The sequence below is a fragment of the Arachis ipaensis genome, chromosome B6 (genome assembly GCF_059453495.1).
Source record: "Arachis ipaensis isolate K30076 ecotype BB chromosome B6, ASM5945349v1, whole genome shotgun sequence".
Taxonomy (NCBI): domain Eukaryota; kingdom Viridiplantae; phylum Streptophyta; class Magnoliopsida; order Fabales; family Fabaceae; genus Arachis; species Arachis ipaensis.
In genome coordinates this window covers 3,610,932-3,635,112 of record NC_142441.1, presented here as the reverse complement: position 1 = coordinate 3,635,112, position 24,181 = coordinate 3,610,932, and the positions used below count along the sequence as shown (strand labels likewise).

Below are 24,181 nucleotides of genomic sequence, written 5' to 3'. Positions count from 1 at the left end.
AAATCAGTCAAATTATCTAATTGCTTTTAATGATTAACTTCACGTGAAGTTGATTGCACACGGAAACAGGTCTAGCTTGGGGGTTTGGGAACCACTTCGTAGGCATGGGACAAGATAATTCCAAAGATCGACTTATTTTTTTATAGTGTTTGTTATGGTACGATGATAAATTTATACATACGGATATGATAAAAACATGGACAAATAATAAAATGCCATGTGAATTATATTATGCACGTTAGCATTTATTATTTTTACTAAATTATTCTTATAATTTAGCAAAAACAAAAAATATTTTTTATTTAATTTTACGAAAAGACCTAAATCTCCTTTCTTTTATGTTGAGAAGAGGGAGAACGCCGCCTTCTTCCAGGATGAGTTTGCCATAACAGTCGTTGTCGCGAGTTAGGGAAACATAGGAGGTTGCGGCATCGGAGCGTTCCTCCATGAAGCCGTTTGAGAGGAGGTTTGCGATTTGTTTCCAGATGAGGCAGAGGATGGGCTCGTTGGAGGCGATTGGAGGGAGTCCGAGGTACTCGTCGTCGCGCTCATATGCGGAAGCGAAGACGCGGAGGAGCCACTAGACGTCGCTGATGGAGTTTTCTAGCTGCATGGATATTTTTTTGAGTGCGATGGTGGGGATGATGGTGAAGAGGCGTTTGATGAAGGTGTTGGCGCGGCATTTATCGACGAGGATGAGGGTCTTGTCGGGCACCTGCTCGGTGTCCTCGATGATCCGGCGTGTCGGCCTCTCGTACAAGTCGTTGCTGTTCCTGGCGGCTTGGCGGAGGAGGACAGCCAGCTTATCGGTTTTGGCCTTGATGTCGAGGCAATCGTTGCGGAAATTTTGCGCCTCTTTTTGTAAAATTAAATAAAAGAAAGGATATTTAGGTCTTTTTGTAAAATTAAATAAAAAATATTTTTTATTTTTGTTAAATTATAAGGGTATTTTAGTAAAAATATTGATATGATATATATTTTTTTTTTAAAAAATAAATACCGACGTGGATAATATAATCTACGTGGCGTTTTGTTATTTGTCCACGTTTTTATCGTATCGGTACGTATAAATTTATTCTCGTACCGAAGCAAACACCGTTCTTTATTCTCTTAAACAGGTCAAGTTTAAAAACTATGATGTGGATCATAAATCTCGGTCTAAATAAAATCAACAAAACAGTAACTATGTGAGCTATAAATCAGATAAAAAATCACTTAACGGCTAAGAAAATACTCCGAAAATAACCGTAGAGAAAATAATAAAAGAGGCCGAGATAATGGAAGCTCAACACAACAACCTCTTCTTTTATTTAAACAAGAGTAACTCGTACCCTAATATCTCGGACAAATGGGTTATACCTCGGTAACATAAATCCAAATTTCATAACCACCCACTTCTCCCGGGATTCTCAGCATCACTCACCCGCAACTGAGTAAGCTCCATTCTCATCCCAAGAATCCCGGACCTAGCCACCAAGGGCTCGACGAACAATTCAAAGGAAAAAGAGCCTATAAATCAAACAAACAGGAACGACGGTAAAGGACACAATCATACAGCCTACCCCGTCTGCATAAACAATTACTCCCTTTATTGATAAAATACTCATACTGACTTGAGCGTCGGATTCCCTTTTGCAGGTACCACGCTCGAGTTGGAACTTGCAAGGACGCCCTCTTCCCTCGTCCTAGAACGCCGAAGTTTCCAGGAGCTTGGCCGACCTCAATACCAGAGAAGAGTATCCTTGCAAGAACATCTGGCGCCCACCGTGGGGCCTGCCTCCTTATAGCACTAACGTGACAAATATTTGTTCCTTTTGAATTTTCCTTTCTTTTGCAGAAATAACGCTGAGCCATGACAGACCACTCAGTAACCCCCCAGGCCAATCCGACCAATGCTGAACTGTTGGCCGCCAACGCTGCCTTGTTGGCTGAAAACCAACGGATGGCCGAGTTATTGGCGGCAGTACAGAACAATGGCAACGCGAAGAATGACAAGAAGAAGGTCGATAACAATGAGGAACATCAATCAGAGTCTAATGCGAAAACGGGAGAAACACCACCAAAAACATAGAGGAGACGAAGTGGCCCTTTTTCAAGAGAAATCATGAATTTTGAAATGCCCAAGAATTTCACACTTCCCATGACGCTAACACCGTACAGGGGGATCGGAGATCCTAAAGTCCACATTATAAAATTTGAATCCATGATGTTTCTTAACAGTGACTCCGATCCTATCTTGTGCCGGTCATTCCCAACTTTTTTAGATGGAACCGCACTGTTATGGTTCTCTAACCTACCTGCAGGTTCCATCTCTAGCTTTGATGAATTTGCTAAACTGTTCATTAACCATTTTTCAGCTTCCAAGATTTATGTAAGGGATTCAGATTACCTTAGCACAATCAAGCAAGGACAACATGAGAGCCTGAAGGATTACATGACGCGTTTTACGATAGCTGCCATGAAAATCCCTGACCTTAATCCAGAAGTACAATTGCATGCCATAAAGAGCGGACTTTGGCCTGGGAAGTTCCAAGAAGTAATAGCGGTGGCAAAACTAAAGACATTAGAGGAATTCCGAGAAAAAGTGACAGGACAAATTGAAGTTGAAGAACTACGGGAAGCTCGGAAAGTTGAAAGATCGTTGTTTCGAAAAGAAGACGAAAAGCCACACAGATCACAAAACAAGGACGTCAAAAAGCCGTTCAAACTTGCCCTTGCACCAAGTTCAACACCAAAAGGGAGGATATAATAAAAGAAATCTTGCATAGCAAACTGATAAAACCACCCAGCAGGGCAAGAACATATCAGGATCAGAAGTATGTAGACGAAAGTAAACACTGTGCTTTTCATCAGAAGTTCGGTCATATCACCGACGAATGTGTAGTGGCCAAGGACTTGCTAGAAAGATTGGCAAGACAAAACCTACTAGACAAATACGTCACTTCCCGAGGACAGAAAGAAGCAGCAGGAGATTTGGACAAGCCGAGATATAACTCGGAGAGCAAAGACAAAGATCCATGGCACGGACATGTTGAAGTCCCTACCTTCAAAAGGGTAATAAACCATATTTCAGGTGGTTTTGTAGGCGGAGGAGCGACTTCCACCACCAGGAAGAGAAGCTACCGAGCTATGATGACGATGAACAGATCTCATCCCAGCAGTTCTACCCCATTTTCAGCTTCTCAAATCACCTTCAGTGCATCCGACCTAAGGACATCGTATCCAAATATGGACGATCCCGTGGTGATATCAGTGGATATAGGGGAACTAACAGTGAAAAAAGTCCTCCTTGTCTCCGGAAGCAGCGCTGATGTCTTGTTCTACTCGACGTTCAAAAAAATGCAACTCAGCGACAAATCATTGCAACCCTCACCTAGAGAACTGGTAGGGTTCTCCGGGGAGAGGGTGCCAGTATCAAGTTATGTCTAGTTGAGGACGACGTTGGGGGAACCCCCGAACTCCAAGACCTTAGATATTCAATTCCTAGTAGTTAACTGTTCTAGCCCTTATAATATTATTTTAGGACGCCCATCACTTAACTCCTTTGGGGCAATTGTTTCAACAGTCCACCTGTGTGTAAAATTTCCTATGCAGGGCAACATGATAGGAACAATACATGCAGACCACAAAGAAGCCAGACAATGCTATAACGCAGGCCTGAAAACAGCAACAAGAGGAGACATACCCAGAGTCCATTCCGTCTATAACTCAGAAAACATGCCCACCTTGGCCGAACTATACCCAAGGAACAATGACGTCCATCCTTCCCCAGCAGGCAACCTAGAACAGGTACAGCTCGGATCATCAGAACATTTTACTAACATTGGTTCTGCTCTCTCTGTAGGAACGAAACAAAAACTAATCAACACACTAAAATCAAACTCCGACCTATTCACGTGGACACCGGCTGACATGCCGGGAATCGATCCGAATTTCATCTGTCACAGGTTGGCGGTAAATCCCAATGTCTGACCTATAAGGCAAAAGAAGCAGAACCTAGGTACAGAAAGAAGAAAGTTTAGAAAGCTCAAAAATATGTCACTAGGGAAGCTTATGATCCAATTTCACAATTCCACAATCTCAATGCATGAACTATGTGATGTAAATAAAAATCAATCATAAACAAGCATCATCTAACAAAAAATGCATTGATTATATACAATTACCTAACAATGTATAGTGAATTCAAATTACATGGTGGCCAAAATATGTAATTCAAAAACTTTAAAATTCTTGAAAGCAATTTTATAAGTGCTTGGCATTCTCAATTATTAAGCATGAATAACTCAATACCCAGCAACAAATTATAACCTCAATAAAGAAATTCAACAATAAATATTAATAACAATTATGCTAAAATAGCAACATGTTAATAATAAGTAGCAATAAACATCAAACAAGATTCATAATCCAACACTTACTACCAAAACAGAAAATTAAAAAGAAAATCAAACTAACTAACTAACAAATTAACTAACTAAGTAGAAAAGATGATAGTGGATGGTGAATGGTGGTGGTAGATGATGGTTGAAAGAAGGAAAGAAGAGAAGAAAAGAGATGGAAAGAAGAGAAGAATAGAAGTATGTAAAACAGGGGTTCTCACGCGTATGCATGGGTCACGCGTGGGCGTAAGCGGGAAGAAAGTTGAGCGACGCATACGCGTCTGGCAGGCGTACGCGTGATAGGGAAAAAAGAAGGGTGACGCATACGCATGGGAAGAATTTGTGCTAGGCACACAGTTCCCGCACGCTACGTACACAACTCACTATTTGGACCGTGCGATGGCACAGTCCACACACGATCCTGACACGATCAATTTCAGGGGTATCACGCGTACGCGTGAGTCAAGCATACGCGTGAGAACACTTTTTTTTTAAACAATCTACACACCAAAAAGGTGACTGAAACACTGTTAAACCTTATTAAACATACTAAACTATCAAACAACTTAATAAAACTAAAAGAACATAAAAATTCAACTTATTTACCAAAATATACAAAGAAGAAAGTGGAAAGAATTTACCATGATGGGTGTCTTCCACCTAGCACTTTTATTTATTGTCCTTAAGTTGGACAATTGGTGAGGTTCTTGTCAAGGTAGCTTGTGTTTGAATTCTTCCTTGAATCCCCACCAATGCTTGCATATCCAATATCCACCGGGATCCCAAACTAGGCGCACCAAGCCTTGAAGCAAATTGGAACAAGTGACAAGATCCCAAAGTTATTGATTCCCAAGTTGTATTCCGGGGTCCCAAATCTTATTTTTGCGTCCGTCTTCTAATTGATCATCAAAGTTCCAATCGGGTGGCAAGCAATCCGAATTCTCACTCAAGTTCACAAACATCTTCCTAGACCCAAGCAATCTAGCTCTATACCAACCTTTACAATTAAACTTCGAGCTTCCAACCATAATGAATCTTGAATTTTGTTTTCAACCACTAACCATTTTCCTTTTACTCTTAAATCCACAAAGGGCTCTAAGTTGACCATCCGTCTCAAGTAAACTATATTCAAGCGGAATAAGAAAGCTTAAGCATAAGAGATTTACCCACTTGAATGAAAGAATGGATGGTGATGGCTTGAGGGAAGATGGTTCCAACGGTCTTGACAAAGCAATTTCCACTCCCGTCCTTCTTTGTTGAGGGATTTCAACCACTTGATAAGCTTCTTCAAATTCAACCTCTTCCTCACCAAATTCTTCAAACTCTTCATCGTCGGTCAAATTATAAACTGGAGGTAATGTGAAATCTATCTCAACATCAACCTCAACTTCAAAGGGAGAAGATTCATTAAGCTCAAAAGGATCATATGTTGATGCGGAATCATCATCACCAAGAGACTTCGCCTCTTGCTCCACTTCTTCCAATTCTTCATTCGGACAATGTTTTGGAGGTTGTGCACCCTTCTCAACATCACTTATAAGCTCAACGGAAGAAGACTCTACAACTCTAGATTCCCATGGACATTTAACATCTCCTAGATTTTCAACAACTTCCTCTTCTTCAATGATTTCGGATTTCTCCCCTTGTTCTAATACAAAGCTCCACTCTTCATTCTCCACTTGTATTTTCAATCTCTCTTTCATATTACGCTCCTCAATTGATTCCCCACATGTGGCCATGAGAGTATTTTGATTGCTTAACCGTTAGGAGACTAAGTTGGTTACTACCTCGATCGAGGTAGCCATGAATTCATCTCGCCTCCTTAGAGCTTCAAGTCCCTCTTGAAGAATGGTGCGACATTCTCTTAGACCTTGGAGATATGAAATGAAAGCGTCATTCATTAATATTTGAGGTGGAGGGGAGGGTTCATTATGTGGGAGAAATGGTTCATAATAGGAAGGTAGTTCATTTTGGTAGGAGTATTGAGGTGATATATGTGAGAATGGTGGTTCATGGGAGTAATTGTATTGGAATTGTGGTGGCTTTAAAGATTTTCGCTCATAATGGTCACAAGGATGAGGTAAAGGAGGTTGGTTGTATGATGAATATGGGTTATAGGAAGGTGTTTGGTAAAATGGAGCTTGTGAGAAAGGTTAAAAACTATGTTGTGGAGTTGGTTCATATTGGTATGCATTATAGGATGGAGTAGGATCATTGTCGGCTGGAGGAAATTGGTATGGATACCAAGAGGTTTGTTCATAAGAATGCGATTCCTCCTTCGATTGATTTCCAATTCCATAGCACATATCGTCATTAAAGCTTGCATTTAATTTCCTACAACATAGTTGCAACCAAATTCATAGCCAAAGGGGTGAGAATTCATAGTAGCAAGAGAAAATAAAAATAAAAGCTAACAAAAACAAAGAGAATAAAATCCTACCACTAGCAAAAACTAGCAAACAAACCAAAAATCAAGTTATTCACAATATTAACATATATACAATAACTAATAACAAGCGCATATATGCAATTCCCCGACAACGGCGCAAAAAACTTGACGGAGAAAAATCATCGATTAGGAATTTTCACAGAAATAATCTCGTCGAAGTATAGATCCAAACTGATAGACAACTAACCCTCAATCAAAGTTTAATTTGTTTGTCACAAGTACAAACCCAATAAAAACAGAGAGTATTTAAACCTCGGGTTGTCTCTCAAAGGAATTGCAGGGGAGTGTGCATATTATTTGGTTATGAAGAAGTATTTTTGGGTTTTGGGTTTGATAACAAGAAATGTAAATAACAAGTAAAGCTAACTAAGAAATGTCTTGGCAAGAAGTGAGAATTGGAATTCATATTCTCATTATCATCCTCAAATGTGATGGTAAATATAGTTTGCTTTCACTTAGTCATCCTCTAACAATGAAGGAAAGTCAAGTGAGCGAAATTGACTAGATTCCACAAGTCCTAATCAACTCTTAATGAAAGATTAGATTTAGTGGCATTCAAGTCAACTAGCAACCTTCAATCACCAATCAACAAAAGAATTTGACAACTCAAGAGTCTCCAATTACTCAATCTAAGCCAAGAACATAAAGATCTACTCTAAAATCCAACCAAATATTTTATCAAACACTTGGAAGACATAAAAGGAAAGTATAGTAAAATAGTAAGAATAATAAAATCTAAAACTACCAATTGCAAGAAAATAATAACAATAACCCAAACAAACATCAAAGAAACATAAAACATCAAATTGCAACGAAATAGAAATTAACAAGAGTTAATCAACATAAAAAGTTGCATAAATGAGAAATTAACAAGAGAACTAAGAGGATTAAAGCAAATCAACAAGGAAAAGTAGATAAGACTAGATCAAAACAAGAATTAAAACCTGAATCTAAGATGAGATTAACCTAATTCTACCCTAAATCTAGAGAGAAGAGGGAGCTTCTCTCTCTAAAAAACTACCTAAAGCATGGTTCCTAAACTACCCTAATTGCTCCCCTCCTTGTTCCTTCTTGAATTTGGCCTCAAATGCTTCAGAAATGAGTTGGATTTGGGTCTGATTCAGTCCAGAAATCACTCTCAGCGTATTCCTTTATGTTGGTCACGTGCTGCTTGTCACGCGTACACGTGCCCTGGAAGATTTCCTTCTCACGCGTACGCATCGCCATGAATTCAACAAATTCTCATTTCTTCATGAATTCTCCACTTTACATGATTTTTCTTCACTACTTTAGTCCAATCCTTGCCTCCTAAACCTGAAATCACTCAACAAACATATCAAGGCATCGAATGGAATTAAAGTGAAATAAATTTATCAAATTAATAGCCTAAAAAGAATGTTTTCACTCTTAAGTATAAATTAAAAAAAAATCATAAAACCATACTATTTTATTGAATAAATATAGACAAAGTGGATAGAATCTACCAAATTTAATACACAATAAACCATTAAAATGTGGTTTACCAGCTACTCACTGTTCTCCAGTGAATGTTTTATCTTATTATCTATACCATACAATCTCTCTTCAATTTGTAATGTTTTTGGGGTAGATACTATATTCGATTGGGATTGGGTAGCAAGACGTTTTCTCCCCAATTTTTGGGTTGAGAGTTTACAAACAATCGAAAAAAAAAAATCAAATACTTTATTTATAATATATTAAAAGAGAACTTAAAGATAGATCTATAATTATTCTTAGACATTTAATTTTATTTTATATTGTCACAAAAAAATTTTTTTTAGGTAACATAATCTTTTATCTTTGTATTATACTATAAAATTTTTATTGTATTTTTATTTTCTTATAATAATTTATCTTTATATATATAATGTTATAGAATTGTTTTTTAATATTATTTTTTTAATAGCTATAATTGAGTTATAAAATTTATTTCATTCTCTTATATTAAACTTATTGCTTCTCATTTTTTATTATTTTTTCATTATACAATTAGTATTTAACCTTAACTTTTCATATTTTTTTACACTTTATTTTTATGTAAGTTATACTATTATTTTTAATGTTAATTTTTTAATAGGTATAAATTTAATTAAAATCTAATTTCTTCTCTCATTTCATGTCATCACTCTTTTATATATTTATTATATAAATCAACATTTATTTTACATATTTTCTTTATCTCCTCTTACATAATCTCATGTTTCTTTTTCCCTCTCCACTCGTATTAATTATTTGCACAACTAGAATTTGGTTAATGACCATAATTTTTATTTTTATATTTTTAATTTGCTAAACATATGTACTAGGTAATTGTGTGATTATATTCATTAGATTTTTCTTTTTTTTTTTGTATAATTGTATTTATTAGTTATATAATGTCTTTGTCGCTTATATATCACTTTTTTCCTTTTAACAATTTATATTTTTAATATCATTTATTAGTTGTAATAATATTGTTGAAAAGACATTTTGTCATGATTTATAAAAAATAAAATTAAAAAATTAAATGTCATTTTTAATTATCAAAACATTAATAATGTTCATACTTGTATTTCATCTAATAATTTTATCATTCTACTATAGTATTTAAATATAACCTAAAAAAATATAATAAACACAAGTAACTATTTTAAAAGAAAAAATAATTATATGAAATCTGTTGATATACCACTAGACAAAATTTTAAACTTCTTAATCAATTAAATACATATAATTACTTAATTGAATTACAAAATAATGATTAAACACAATTATTATATCTATATTAAAATTATATATTTTTTTTGTTGAATAATAATATTGAATCATATATAAATTGTCAAATGAATGAATAGTACAATATTTTTTATAAATTAGCTTTTAAATTTAACATTAACTTATATATTGCCTAACCTATTCCTAAACAGTATAACATTTTAAATTTATATTATATAGTATAATTATTTTAGCTCTTCCTGCATTAGCGCGTGTTAATCTAGTTAAAATCTATTTTAAAGGCTTAGATTCTGAACTATCTAATCTAGCTATGACTAGTACAATATTTATTGAGAAAGTTATATGTAGAATGATTTCTTAATTCAAGTTAGGGTAAATCGACCAGATCAGTTAAAACTATAAATTTATATTAATACTCCCAAAACATTATGATAGCAAAAAGTAATTAACGTTTTCGCGAGATAGATACAGTTGCATTTGTACGAAGTCTAACATAGGCATATAATAAGGCAACAATGAAAAGCCATTACTTGACGTGCTGCCTATACATTATGAAATCAATTTCATTCTATTACATCGAAGATGTGGTTGATTTTTTTTTTTTTATGTTGGGTTTTATATAGCTCTTTTGAATTTTGTGAATTTATGCAGTTCATTCAAAGAACTTAACAGTTTCCTATTGACCATGTTAAGCTAGCATGCATGCATGCGTAGCCAACTTTATGATACTACACTAGCCTAGAAGTTACTGAAATTAATCATATATGTACTAAATGAACCTTGTGAAGTTAAATTATTTGACCTTGTAATAGAGCTTGAATTCGATAAATCATCTCTACCATTTTGTACCAAGATGCTTAATAATCCCTCTGTTTCTCAACTGATTAGCAGTATACAGTTAAAGGGTCAAACACAATCGCAACTTCATTATGAATGAACATTAGAAACCAATAATATTACTTTACATGCATTAAAACATTATCCCTATAGAGATGCGAACCAAATAAAAAGGGGGCAAATTAGCACAACATTTGGAGCAATGAAGGAAAGAAGGGAAGCAAGGATTATACAAATGGGGGAGCCTTTTTTTATATGGACCAAAAAGGAAAATGATGGAGGGGGAAGAGAAAAGCACACATTCCTGTGAAAAAACAAATCTTTACACACTCCTCTCTGAAACCACTCCTATCAAAACCAAATTCTGATAAGCTAACAATGGATCAACTCGAAAGCCACAATATCAAATGTCAAACTCATTAAATTGAAACTCTCTGGTTGACGCAGAAGCATCATTGTCAGCTCCTTGCGACTTTTTTAACTTTGCCACAAGAACCCACATGTTAGCAAGCTCGTTTTCAAGATACGCTTCTCTTTGCTTAGATTCCTCAACCTTTCTTTGAAGCTCGGCCTCCTTCTGATCTCTCTCTAAAAGAGCAGCTTCATATGAAAGTTCCCTTTCTTTACTCAAGGCTAATTCTCTCTTGACATCTGCATTTGACCCACCCTGATCATTTCGTCTGAGTCTACCATGACTTTCCCTTCGTCCATTTTGTACAGTTCCACTGGTTCTGCGCTGCGAAGATGAATTCTTGGATGCAGCTAGCTCCGCAGCTAGTCTTTCATTATGATTCATGAGTTTGGCAACTTCTTCTGACAATGCCTTGAGCTCAACAGCAGCAGCTGAAGCTAGTCCTTTAGCATATGAACTCTCTTCTGCCAGTTTCTGATTTCGAAGTTCTAGCTGGTCTTTTGCATCTGTTAGTTCTTTCACCTTCTGCTTCAGCTCTTCTATCTGTGCGGAAAATCAGCAGGAATGAGGACTTGACTATAAACAAAATACGTGCTCCCACTTTAAGATAATTTAACTAAACGCAACACTAGAGGCAGGTAGAAACAAATATTGTTAGCAGACAAAATTTTTCATCAATATAACTGCATACATTAGTTTTCCCTTATCAGTTGGTAAAATTTACACGTTATATAACACAAACTCACACATAGATGCATATAGTGGGGATCAATTCCTTGGTCATCATTCATTGTATGAACTCCTATCACACTTCCAGTTACCATTACTATTCTGTTTTCCAAAAGTTTCTTAATAGGATAAAATAGTAAACTTATATTATTAATCATTATAAATATGAATAAACATGATAAAATATTAACTCCATCTTGATCATTTAAGTAAAGAGTTAAAGATAAAGACAATTATGTATATATGCTTGTTATTCTCTCATTACAACTATTTTAAATGCTTATTAAGTATATATATAGTTATAATTGTCAAACATTTTTTTAGTTTTAATCTTGACACGATAAAAGAATGAAAAGACAACATAGAAGCATAATGAATAACAGGTCATCACAACCACTCCTAGAGAGGAATGAAATTAAAAAATAGTAATGGCACTCAATGAGGAACCTACATGATAAGAATATACCTGTGCTTGTAAAAGCAGCCCTTCATTTGTATCATTTATCAACTCATTTCCCTTGTCAAGATGAAGTTCACCATGTTGAGAATGATTTGCTGCAGGGCTAAAATTTCTCAACTCCAGTGCATCTTCAAGTTGCTGTTTCAGAGAAGCAATCGTTTCTCGCAGATTTTCACATTCACCAATCTGATAAGCCAAATTACTCAATTAGCTAACATCATAAAGAAAAGAAGAATAATATGAATTTTAAAGTAATTTAAGATTAGGTTTACCACCTTCTGACTAAGCTGTTCTTGAATTATATGATTATCTGCTACTTTGACCTGAATTAGCACAATAACATTGGACACGTCAGAAAACAGGTAGCAGCAAGGCAATATGTTCATGCACCATCAATTGCCAATTGAAATGTCTATGCTACATAATAAGGGCACTGCTGTCTCACATGATTAGCAGCATGGCGATTAGAAAATCAATCGGATTAATGACATACTCTCTGTTTTTGTTTAAGTTGGAAAATACTACAACAAAGTTTACTTTGAGGACTAAATTTAGGGTTTTTATTTGCCCCTCACATGTTCCACTAAAGACCTGCTCAGTGCTAGCTTTCATTTGAATCCTATCTGGAGTCTGGACTTTCTGTTTAATGTGAATGATATGCATGGATCTATTAGAAAGACGTAAATAATTCTCACCTCAAGTTCGAAAGATTTCTCATTTAGCTGTGCCATCAACTCAGAAACAGTCTTCTGCATAAAAAAACAGCATTAAGCTGGACTGCTAACAAGTGAAACGGCACAAAAAATAACGTCAATTGAATGTACCTGTGACATTCCTGATTGATCCATCTTATCTGAAACAATGACAGAATTAGAAATTTGCTTTTCCAGCAAATCTATTTGTTCACTCTTTGCCTTAATTTCATCTTTCAACTTTTTCATCTCCACCTTAGTATGGACAAAACACAAGATGCAATTTTCAGGAATTACAGCCAGAGGTATGACTCTAACTAGAGAGACAACACCCTATGTACAACAAAAGAGGAAATAAGTAACCTACATGAATCTGACCATCCTGAGGATTTCGTGCTGTTTCCTCAGACAGCCTCTTCAAAGCACTTGAATGAAGGGCAACTTCTCCACATAAAATCTTGTGCTGCTCCCTTAGAAGATCGATCTGATCAACTGACTTGATGCTTGTCTACAACATTAACAAGCACATGGGAAGCTATGAAGGTAAAATATAGATGTCTCAATGAACAAATGCGCTATTTCTCTGTTTTATGATAAAGAAACATATAAATCTTCCCACAAGAACTTAAGATCTTTCAAAAACATAGGCAAGAGATCGCTATGCTCAGAGGAACACTAAAGCTGAAATAAAATTATCACCATATCAAGAAGTACTTTTCACAATGAAGGACTAAACTGACTGGGTAAATATTGAATACAAAAACATATATGCATCACCAGACAAATTGGGGCTATTTATAGTGGTTTTTGAAGCATTTAAGTGCCTCTCAATAATAATTGTTTTACTTGTTTTTGGCTAAATATATATAGAACATACAATCTTCTTCTATGTCCAGTTACACTAGAGAAAAAATCAATTTTTCAAAATACTAGGGAATTTTCCTTCTTCTCCAAACCTGCAGTTAAACTACATACCAAAGGTGTTTCTGGTCCCAATAAACTATCCTCGCGAGTATCTTTATCCTCTCTTGCCTCTGATATAAGATCAGCAGATGGAGAACTTTCTGCAGCTAGAGAATGAGAAAGCCGGGATTCTGCATGGTTACCACTTTCTCCTTGAGGTGTTGAAGGTGTGCTAGTAGATTTTGCACCACTGGATTTATCACTAGTGCCTGTCAAGCCACCATCTCGTTTCTGAAACAAATATTGAAATGCACAAGCTTAGACAAAAGAAAATTAACTTGTGAACAATACCCAAAATAAGATCCAATATTTCATTTCAATACACATATATAAGAACTATCATAGAACATTAGTAGAATAACATCAATGAATGCATAAAAGACCTTAATGAGTAAAGAATTAGAGTGGAAAAGAATGGGAGAAGACAACAACTGTGATGATCAGTCAAACAACACCAATGGGGTTAAGAAGATGAAGTCAAAGTAGATGCAAGCTATCAGCAAACAACGATGGGCAACTTACACGTAACTTCAACCAGTTTAGTAGTCCATGTTTTTTTGTCTTTTTTTCCTCCTTCAAAGAATCAACAGTTGATTCAACATTTCCCTCCAGATTAACATACAAATCAATATTTTCCTCATCCAAGATTAAATCCCGCCTCTTGTATGGAAGGTATGCCAGCTGTAAACATAATTGATAATTAAAAATATGTAGGGAACAGGGAAAGAGTTGCCCTGTCTTTAAAAACGGAGTATAGGATCCTGGTGTTATTGCATCTGATAAACAACGGGGATAACCAACAAAAACTAGAAATACCTCCTCTTCTCCGAAGGAATGTCTTCTACGAGGACCAGGCCTGTTAGGAAATCTGGTTGAATGTGATGCTTTTGTGGAGACCAAAATCAGTTTAGTCAACCGTTGAATTCTTCCTAACAAAGCAGCTTTAGCTTCTTCTTCTTGTTCCAATCGGGATTGCAACTTAACTTGACCATCCTCTAACTTTACATTTCACAGCAATTAGAACCACCAAAAACTCGCAATGGTTATTTCAGAGTACAAAAAACTCAATGTGCATAAATTTACTTCAAATATATTCATTTCTATACCCATCATTATTCCTTGTAGAAGCTTTTATCATCTTTTTTTTTTTAAAATGACTAGCTCTTTGCAAGTGATATTGTAATATTTGTGCTCAAATTTTAGAAAAACAAAGATAGAACTGTTTGCACTTTGAAATCTAATTTAATCTATAAATGCTTTTAAATAATAATGATGACAGTAATAAATGTAACAACAACAACAACAGCAAAGCCTTGTCCTACTAGATGGGGTCAGCTACACGAATTAAACAACGCCATTGTAAATGTAAATGACAGCAAAAACAGAAGGCAGTGGATACACGCATGCGGGCGCGTGCACACACTCTCACTCACTCTATAATTACTTACCTTTTGTTTTAGAAGCACAATGTCATCTTCCCCAGTATCTTTTGGTTGAACTGTAACAATACCCCTCTTTAGTTGTTCCAATTCTTCCTTTAGGCATTGAATCTCTTGTTGGTATTTCTTGATAAGTGACTTCTCATCAATTATCTACAGATTCAATATAAATTAAAATAAAACTAAGAACGAAGCAGAGGAAACACATGCTTAAAGGATGACAAAAAAAAGAATGAAGCAGAGGGAACATATGCTTAAAGGACGCAATAAATGGGTGCAATAAAGGAAAATAATCGCAACTCTCTGATCATGCTACTTTGCTATGTACCTACTAGTACAACCTAACATAGACGCAGTACACAAACGTGAGAAGTCAAGACACACCATTGATTTCTGAAGTAGACAAAGGTAATGCTGAATTTTCAAGATTCAGGCCCCTTATTTCAATCATCAACTACTTCAAACATAGACAATCTCCCAAAGTACCTTCACGAGTAAAATTTAAACTCTACAGGCATATGGAATTTCTTCCCAGTGCACTCAAAATAACCATTTTAAACATTTCTTCCATAAAAAAAACTAGAGATAAAACATGTCTAAGGATTATGAAAACATTTTTTATTCAGAAACAGTGTTATGATTTATCTTACTTTGTTTTGTGCTGCTTGGATTTCAATATGCTTTGCCCGGTGAGCAAACTTCAATGTATTATGTGTCTCCTCAGTACTACTTGAGGAAGGAGTCACTGTGCAGATAAGCTGAGTTTTCAATAACAACGAACTATCAGAACTTCCATTTGTGTTTCAACATTTCTACCATGAAGATCTTTATAATAACTTGATGTATTTTTCATGTATATATAAATTCATGACAAATATCTATAGAAGGAAAGCCTTACAGATACACGTCCATGACCACTGAGTGAAGACTGAAGTAGTCTAGTCAGTTTGGAGTCCCTATAAGGTATGTGACTGGGTTTATCTTCGGTTAATTTTGAAATGACCTGTGTTTAACAAAGATAATTACACTTTAATACAGGCACAAACATAGGTCCATAGATAACAACGCATACAAAAAGCTTTAAACAATGACAATAAACACCATAAAGAAAGCTTTACACAATGCATGCAATGGTGCTTTAAACAGATAGGTTGGTCTTTAGGACAGCCAGGCCATCCAACCCATTTGACAGTACAAAATAAACCAAATAGAAACAGATAATTTATTTAAATAATGGCAGCTAATTTCATGGTAGTCAATCACATTAAAGTTAATAAAAAGAAACAGATATCTCTGCTGGGAATTAGACAGAGAGACAATATGATATAGTCTTGGCAGCAACAAAGTGTAAGACCAATAGACCATGCAACCCAAAAGTTGCAGGGCCTTTACTTCTACTTCACCCTACCATGTACCATCTCCCTCCCCAAACTAGGATTAGAGTCCTACGTACACCAAGAAAAGGTTTGAGACCTCACAGTTCCAAGAGTTAGAAGACTTTTATTGATATAAGATCCTTCTCTTCTTCTCATGCCAGTTGTTTCAGCTTTTGAGCTCTCAGAACCTGCCAGATCGATGAGATTCTGCAGGTATAAGTAAAATATTAAAAAAAAATGTAAGAAGCTTATAAAACGTAAAGCATGAACAGATAACCCATGGTAAAACTTTGAAGAGGACAAAATGACGTGCAACGAAAAAGTTCAAAATGATTACCAGTTGTGACAGTGTCACTGCTTCTCCTTCACTATTTTCACCACATGGACTACTCTCTATGGTCTGATACAATACAAGAACTGGTTAAAAATAATACAAGCAATATCATCTTTTATAAAAGGAAGTTAAAGAAATAAGTTACATCTTTATGTTATTGTTACATTTTTTCTTTTCATGCTAGATCATAATTCATGATCTAGCTGGACATATTGGATATATTTTTACTGAACAACCCCATCCAACAACAGGTCACTTGTTAAAAATAATACTGATAAATCATAACAGAAAGTAAGATCAATAATAAGGGATATTTCTCGTCAAGATGTAAACACAATGGACTAAATATAAAACGTCAATGTAGTATTATAGTTAGAGCACAGTATAATAATCATGTTAATCAGCTAAAACAATGTCATTTGTCTATTTAGCACAAACCCACCAGGGTAAATATTGTATGGCTCCTGCTGCTGAGTAGGTTGAAGTTTGTGGATCCCACATGTCTGTGCTCTGTGATCAAAGTAGAAATTTGTCAAGAATAAAGAAATGATTGGGTACTTAAGCTAAATAGCAGAATTCAGTGGGGACCATCAATTAGGACTTTAGAGGATCTCAATTTTCATGAATCAGAGAATTCACAGAACCACTAAAACAGGTTTATTTAGCTTTCGTATTTTTCTTTTTGATAACAGTCTAACCACTATGCAGCTACTTTGTAAGAATCCCATATTAAATTTGTTAATTGATATATGCCTAGCAAAAAATTATAAAGCATAGCATAACCTATTTTGCATCAAAAGGAAACAGCCGAGTTAAACCAATTAAAGGAAAGGGATGGGATAATTTATCAGCCCCTTTCTTCATAGGGCTACTAACTCAATTTTAAAACTAGAAAACATCACTAGATAGAAGACAAGTCACAATCAAACAACAGAACTGCCAGATTATTCCGGTATAGCCAGACCATCAAACTAAATAATCCACAAGAAAATGAGCATAGCTGATGCTTTTACCTTCTCCAGCAGCTATCAGGGACAGTGCATGAGCAGGGGAGAGTACAACCTCTTCCTTTATTCCCTCAACGAAGGTTCCCTACACACCATACAGAAGATAAGATTCCTTGATATTCAAAATACTCACAAAGTACTTAACCATGTCTAAATATTCCAACAACTATTATTAACATGCTGATGATCAAAATTGCAGTACATTGTACGCAGAGAAAAAAGGAAGTTTATGGTTCATCATACAAGAGTCAGAATTGTTAAGAGGCAGTTGGGACAGTTTCCAATAAACAATTTTTTTTACCATTACAACACAGCTATTTGTTTCAAGACTAGATTACTTGTTTCTGTTTTCACATATTTGATAACAGAAGATAGATTTCTCCAACACTCATCTCAGTGACGCTTTCAATGGTGGAATCCAATAATTGTTAATAACAACTCGTCAAAAAAGCTGGAGTCTACAGGTCCAAATTTTGTTTTATGCATCAAATGGATACTTGGCTCGACTAACTTTTCCTGCATATAGTGGGTGCATAATAGGAAAGGCCTCTTGTTATAGCCTAGTGCTTGGGAAAAGCATAACTATGCTATAACAAGTTGGTAAAAGACATGGCAGAAAAACCATTGACTACAGTAATGATTGGATAGTTAACCAGGAGAAATCACTACAATATTATATCGGATCAGAGTACACCTTACAAGTTGCAACTAATCAGAAACTATTTGAAGTTTCGAACAGCTAACTACCTACCCATGTTTGAGTCTGAGTCTTACTCAACACATAAAGGTCAAATTTTGCATGGGTGATCCTTGTGAATGACACATGATATCAGCCCCGACAATGAAATATCTTAAGTTTCATTTTTATCACTTAATTGGGCCATAAGGGCTTTCTCAAATTCCCCACTAATCATTGTCAACCTATGAAATTTGCCTTTTGCTGGTCATGTTAAATTCAGCACAAAAGTTTATGGATCACACGCTAGTTAATGCATATGACTAAGAATTCATCTACATCCCTTCATGTCAGTGTTTGATCTCCATTTTACCGGGGTTAATAATTTTTTTAAGTAATATCTAAAAATAGTAAATCATGGAATACGCTCTTAATTTGTCATAAAAAAAGATTTATAATACGGAAAAGAAAAGCTATAATTGGCACCTGCGCATCCTCTCTGATTCTTAAGTTCTGTCCTGCTGGATTTAGTAAGTCATTAACAACCTACAATAAAAATAAGTTCAGACTTCCGATAGAGCAAAGAGAAAAGCAGCAATTGGGAAATTTCTTTTAAGCAGCATCCAGATAGAAAAAAGTGAGTTTGGGGAAGACAATAGCATAAATTTAGCATCACAAGAAAGTAGTAGTAGTAGAAGAAGAAGAAGTCACCTCATTGTATATCTCCAAGTATGAAACACGAAGGAGGAACTCCCGATTTGGAGTCTGTGCAGAATTGTCAAAGTATCAGACTGTGGTTCCCATAATAGAAAGTGCAACAAATAGATTGGTATTTAATATACCTCTTGGATAATGCTAAAAGCATCCTTCACGGCAAGAGGTATGATTCCAGGAGATCTTTGATCACCCTGAAAATATGAACTCATGAGCAAGAGGTATTACTATGCAATGAATTGGGTACTTGGGTATTGGAATTTGGAAATTGCACTCACCATATGCGAGGGGAAAACTCATGATACAAATTAAGACCAGAAATTAAAGCTATTACTTGATTCAATTACTACTGTTATCTAGTCTAATTATGTATACATTCTCTCAAATTTTGGAGCATCAGCAAATGAGGCTAAAAATATATTCCAGGAAAATTAGACAATTGAATTAGATGCCATCAAATTAACCTTGCCCAGGCAACACTAGAATAACTTTTAAAACAAAGAAGACTAACAACAAAGGGATATGAATGGAATACTGGAAGTTATAACGTTTCTTGTACTGGAAAAGGCTCCAATAAGGTGAGAGTCCAACTAAACCGAGAAGATGAGGGGTTATACAGTTCATTTGTCTCTGGTTCCCACCAAATAATCTAATGGTGGATAATCCTTCATTTTCTCACTATTTAGAAGGAATCTTACTTTAAAGGAGTCAAACCCATCCTATACTAATTGCCATTGGCAATTTTTTATAAGTTCAAATCAGAATGACCCATCGATATGAATAAATTTAAATATAGTCCTAATGATTAGAAGGATGTTATATTATGTTGTAAGTTCATGTATCTTATGATATAATAAATTAAGTATGTAAGTTGCAACTACAATTGAAACCAAATGAACTTGTAAACCTATTGAGATAATCATAGAACCTCGATCTTATATCACCAAAAAGATGTCAAATTCCACAGAAAAATGGACTCAAATACCAATCAATCAGCATATCAAAAGAAGAATGCAAGAATTGCAAATTCATGACAATTTCTTTTGTGGTTAAATGTAGCTTGATTACTGTAAAGTACCAGGACATGGAAAGAAAAGTATCAAAAGCATTCAGATCAACAAAATAAATAAAAAAGATGGTGGTAGAAAACAGGGGCAGTCTCACATGCATTGTATGAGTCTTCCCACTGCTTGTTACCCCATATGCAAATATTGTACCTGTTAAGAAAACCAAAGAGGTTAGCACATGAAAATGAAAATGAATAGGTTTCTGCAACACATAAGTTCCCATGCCTAGTGACTTCCAATTGGAATGATTGCTGGTTAACCTCGAGGAGGATGAGCTAAAAATAAATAGTTTTACGCAACAACGAAATTGCATGACTATCACCCAAAAATAAATGTTGATGGCAGAGACTCAAAATAATTTTCATGGACATAATAACTAAGCTGCTTAAATTTCATGCACGTGAATTTGGCAAAGTCCTGAACCTAGTGATTATTTCAAAAAAAGGGTAATAACATTATGCAAACTGATTGCTAAGATGTTTAGCCTCAAACCAATTATTAGTATCAAGTTAACATCATGATCAGACTCCCATCCTAAGCAAACTTATGGTTTGCAAGTTTATGTGCCAACAATTGCACATACTATGGCTTCATGACAAATGGATAAAAAGAATTCAAATTCTTACAGACTATGAAGGATGGCAGTCCTTCAGAAATCTTTCTTAAAAATCTTCATTATGTGTGATTGCACCATGTTTAATAAGAAAATTTGGGATATGTTTAAATATGAATCCATCGCTATTAAATCTTATGTATCTACCAAATTCAAGATAACAATTTAATTCTAAAATCTAAATGAACAATAGTATTACTATACATGTTAGAGTTGATCGGCCAGAAGCCCAAAACACTAAGTCATATTATTACGTCCCTTACCTAATTAGTTGACATTACTAAATATCATTTCCAATATGCATACAAATGTGATTTATATATTTAGGGGAATGGTCCAATCAAAACAACAGTAAATTCTATTACTTGACCTTGCTGAATAAATATGTAGTAAGTTCAATATGTGATTACCGTTGATGCCCTCCATAGCACCACTAACAACATGCTGAGAAGCAACATCATAAACATGACGAGTTGTGGTCGTGGGACCAAAGACACGATCTAGAAGCAAGAAAACAAAAACAGCGTTAATAATTTTAAAAACAACTATGACTAATGAGAGAGAGGGGCACACAATACTATTTATTGAGAAGAATATGCACTTGATAAACCTATTAGGTTTGAGGTGAATACACGTTGCATGATATTTACCCTTTTCTATGTAATAGGATAATGAAAGTTTTGTGAATACAATAATCTTCTTCAAATAGCATTACCAATCTTGTGAGCATTGGGAGAAAAGAAACAAAAGATACCTTGTCCTAAATCTGACTTAAAAGATAGCTATGACTCCAAAAGAAACTTTTGAACTGGGGTCCTCTTTAGCTTTTACTTAGGATTCTTATTCCAATTTCTCACTCATTATCAAATCCATATTAAAACTTTCCATCCTCAGAAACTGTTTGAGTGTTTGAATTTGTCTGGCCAAGTCTTTCAAAAACAGCTGCACATTTATTTGGAAATTGTTCAGCACCAAGCTAACTTGATGAGGGAAACTCGCTTTTGATGGATTTGGTGACCCGTGCCTGTGTCCTCAAAACTTAAAATACTTTCTGACGATTAATTTGTAGAAGAGAACAATAGCAAGGGAAATGTCACTCTATGCTCCCTACATTTTGGTGCTAATGCTTGGATTCTAAAAATGATCTCTAAGCCATTCATTCCCCCTTCTTTTCCCCACCTAAACATAAGATTTCAATCTCAGGAACAATTATTATAAAGACTAAAGATGTTCAATACCTTCAATGTAACTAAGAACCTAGAAGCATCATACTCATAAGAGAAAATGATTTACCATCATAATGTTCCTCCTAATTACTACATGAGGGATAAACTGATAGTTTTTAAAGACTAAAGATATTGAAAATATCTACCTTCTGCTTCATTTAGTATTTAGGGTGATGTTTAGGAATATTTTCACAATGCTACATGTCATGGCTCTACTCATGAATATATATATTCTTCACCCCTCAATAAAAATGCAAGCAAAAGTTTCCATTCATGAATGTCAATTTTGGATATGACGCATAACATACCGTATGCATACGCTATGGAGGGATTATACTCGTTTCGCACTATGGTTTCTCCGTCAGCATACCAAGCAATCTCTTCTCCCTGACGAATCTCCCTCGGACTTTTTTATCCCATGCACAGACACGTCAACCAAAATCAACAGGCATCCACAGCAAAAAAAAAAAAAAATTGTAAAAGAATAAAAAAAAATAAAAGAAGAAAAGACTTACTTAAGAGGACGAAATCGGACGGTGACGGTGACATTCTCTTTGGCCCTGTGTACCTCCAACGGCACAGGTTCCGGATAGAACGCGTGCGGCTTGCTTCGAGCGGAGGAAGAAGCAGGGGAGCTCTGTCCGTCAACGGAAGTTTCTAGAAACTGCTTAGACGACGACGTGGTGGAAGACGTAGGCGAATTGGCGGCGCCCTTGGAGGTGCTGCTCGCTCCTCCGAATCTCCTCGGTTTCACACCTTGCTTCGATGCCATCACTCACTTCTCCACTCAAAGCCTTCAACAATCTACAACATAAATAATCCAAAAAAAGCAACATTAAAAAAATTACAAGAGAGAGAGAGAAACGGAAAAGCTTAAAACAGAGGAAAAGGTGCGGAAAAGTGGAAGAGAGAGAATTGACCTGAAACTGAAAGGGGAAAAGAATCAGGGACGCATTGTGGAGGGAGATCGAGCTAGAAGACACAGATCGGAGAAGTGCGCGTTGAGTTCAGTGTGTAGCCAAAAAAAATTAGAGCGTAACAATCTTCAGCTGAGGAACAGTGTTCCGTCAATGACAGTTAGAGAGAGAGAGAGAGAGAGAGAGAGAGAGAGAGAGAGAGGTTGTTATTGGCTTGGCTTGGAAGCGATGGCGATGGTGTGCCCTCTCTTCATCAAAAGCGTAAAACCTTAATTTAATTTCGAATTATTATTATTATTAATATTTCCATTTCTATTACTATCGTTTTTTTTTAGGATAAAGAGAAAAGAGACGAATGAGTGGTAAAAGCAGGAAGAAAAGAAATAAAGTGGTAATATTTTACGCGAATCTCTATTTATTTTCTCTTTCTTAAAGGGTTGAGCTTGTTGCTGGTGCGTGCTGGTGCAGGAGGTGATTGTGTTTCACGGTCACGAGAGACGCGTGAAACGACAACCAATACGCTTAGTCTTGCTAATACTACACTGTTCATTCTGACTTTCTGGGTAACAAAATTGACTTTAATTGTATTCACTGTTCATTGAGCGGATAGCTGAATAATTTACTGATAAGTACGGTGAATTAATTTTTTTTTTAATTAGTTCATTTTTTATCATAAAATTATTATTCAATTTTTTTATAATTTTAGGATTAAAATTTAAAATCTTAAATTTAGAATAAAAAATAATTTCAAAAAATTAACTCCCTAGTTTATACAACTTGGATTATATTCTCAAATGATTCTTGATTGATTATTATTTTGTTGATTTTGATATTGTTCTTTTTAAATCCTTTCTTGTGCTTAGACTATACCATTGTAAAAAGTCTAAATGCTGTATTTTTTTATTTATTTAGTGTAATACTTATTTTACATGGTATTGTATTTAAGAGAAAGTAACCAAAAAATAAAAATGATCTTTTTAACATTTTAATACCATTGTAATGAAATATTAGATATTTTTGGGTTGTAATAATAAATTTGATTGTCATTGAAGGAACTACGAAATTTAACCAAACGAGTGAGACATGGCATGCATTTTTATTTGCTATATGGTACATTATTGTCTGTCCACTTATTAATTCTGTTGCTACGTA

The 24,181-nt window shown here is 35.2% G+C and overlaps 2 protein-coding genes across 3 annotated transcripts; one reads left to right on the top strand and one right to left on the bottom strand.

The window, feature by feature from the left end:
• The first annotated feature begins 2,140 nt into the window (after positions 1-2,140).
• On the top strand, positions 2,141-3,429 carry LOC107646254 (uncharacterized). Its single transcript, XM_016350451.1, has 2 exons — positions 2,141-2,640; positions 2,793-3,429. Exons 1-2 carry the CDS (start codon positions 2,141-2,143, stop codon positions 3,427-3,429), a joined length of 1,137 nt encoding a protein of 378 aa, XP_016205937.1.
• A 7,036-nt stretch (positions 3,430-10,465) lies between these two features.
• Positions 10,466-23,432, bottom strand: LOC107646253 (P-loop containing nucleoside triphosphate hydrolases superfamily protein). Of its 2 annotated transcripts, none has more exons than XM_088489450.1 (24): positions 23,033-23,432; positions 22,628-22,916; positions 22,421-22,518; positions 21,297-21,386; positions 20,371-20,423; positions 19,335-19,400; positions 19,204-19,257; positions 18,979-19,038; positions 17,823-17,901; positions 17,252-17,319; positions 16,813-16,875; positions 16,578-16,682; positions 15,998-16,102; positions 15,750-15,857; positions 15,109-15,252; positions 14,477-14,659; positions 14,183-14,341; positions 13,673-13,891; positions 13,065-13,205; positions 12,830-12,952; positions 12,701-12,754; positions 12,281-12,328; positions 12,012-12,191; positions 10,466-11,359 (listed from the first exon to the last, which is right to left on the bottom strand). In XM_088489450.1, exons 2-24 carry the CDS (start codon positions 22,882-22,884, stop codon positions 10,808-10,810), a joined length of 3,009 nt encoding a protein of 1,002 aa, XP_088345576.1. In that variant the 5' UTR covers positions 22,885-22,916; positions 23,033-23,432; the 3' UTR covers positions 10,466-10,807. The 2 variants fall into 2 exon arrangements, with proteins under 2 accessions (XP_088345576.1, XP_088345578.1); XM_088489452.1 differs by having other exon boundaries at positions 12,701-12,751; positions 23,033-23,423.
• Positions 23,433-24,181: the final 749 nt, after the last annotated feature.

Coding starts and splice junctions, on each gene's coding strand:
- LOC107646254 (XM_016350451.1), top strand. CDS start 2,141: ATGACGCTAACACCGTACAGGGGGATCGGAGATCCTAAAGTCCACATT. Junction 2,641..2,792: donor GCTCGGAAAGTTGAAAGATC/GTTGTTTCGAAA, acceptor ACCACCCAGCAG/GGCAAGAACATATCAGGATC.
- LOC107646253 (XM_088489450.1), bottom strand. CDS start 22,884: ATGGCATCGAAGCAAGGTGTGAAACCGAGGAGATTCGGAGGAGCGAGC. Junction 20,424..21,296: donor TGCTATGGAGGGCATCAACG/GTAATCACATAT, acceptor TTTTCTTAACAG/GTACAATATTTGCATATGGG. Junction 13,892..14,182: donor TAAACTGGTTGAAGTTACGT/GTAAGTTGCCCA, acceptor TATTTGTTTCAG/AAACGAGATGGTGGCTTGAC.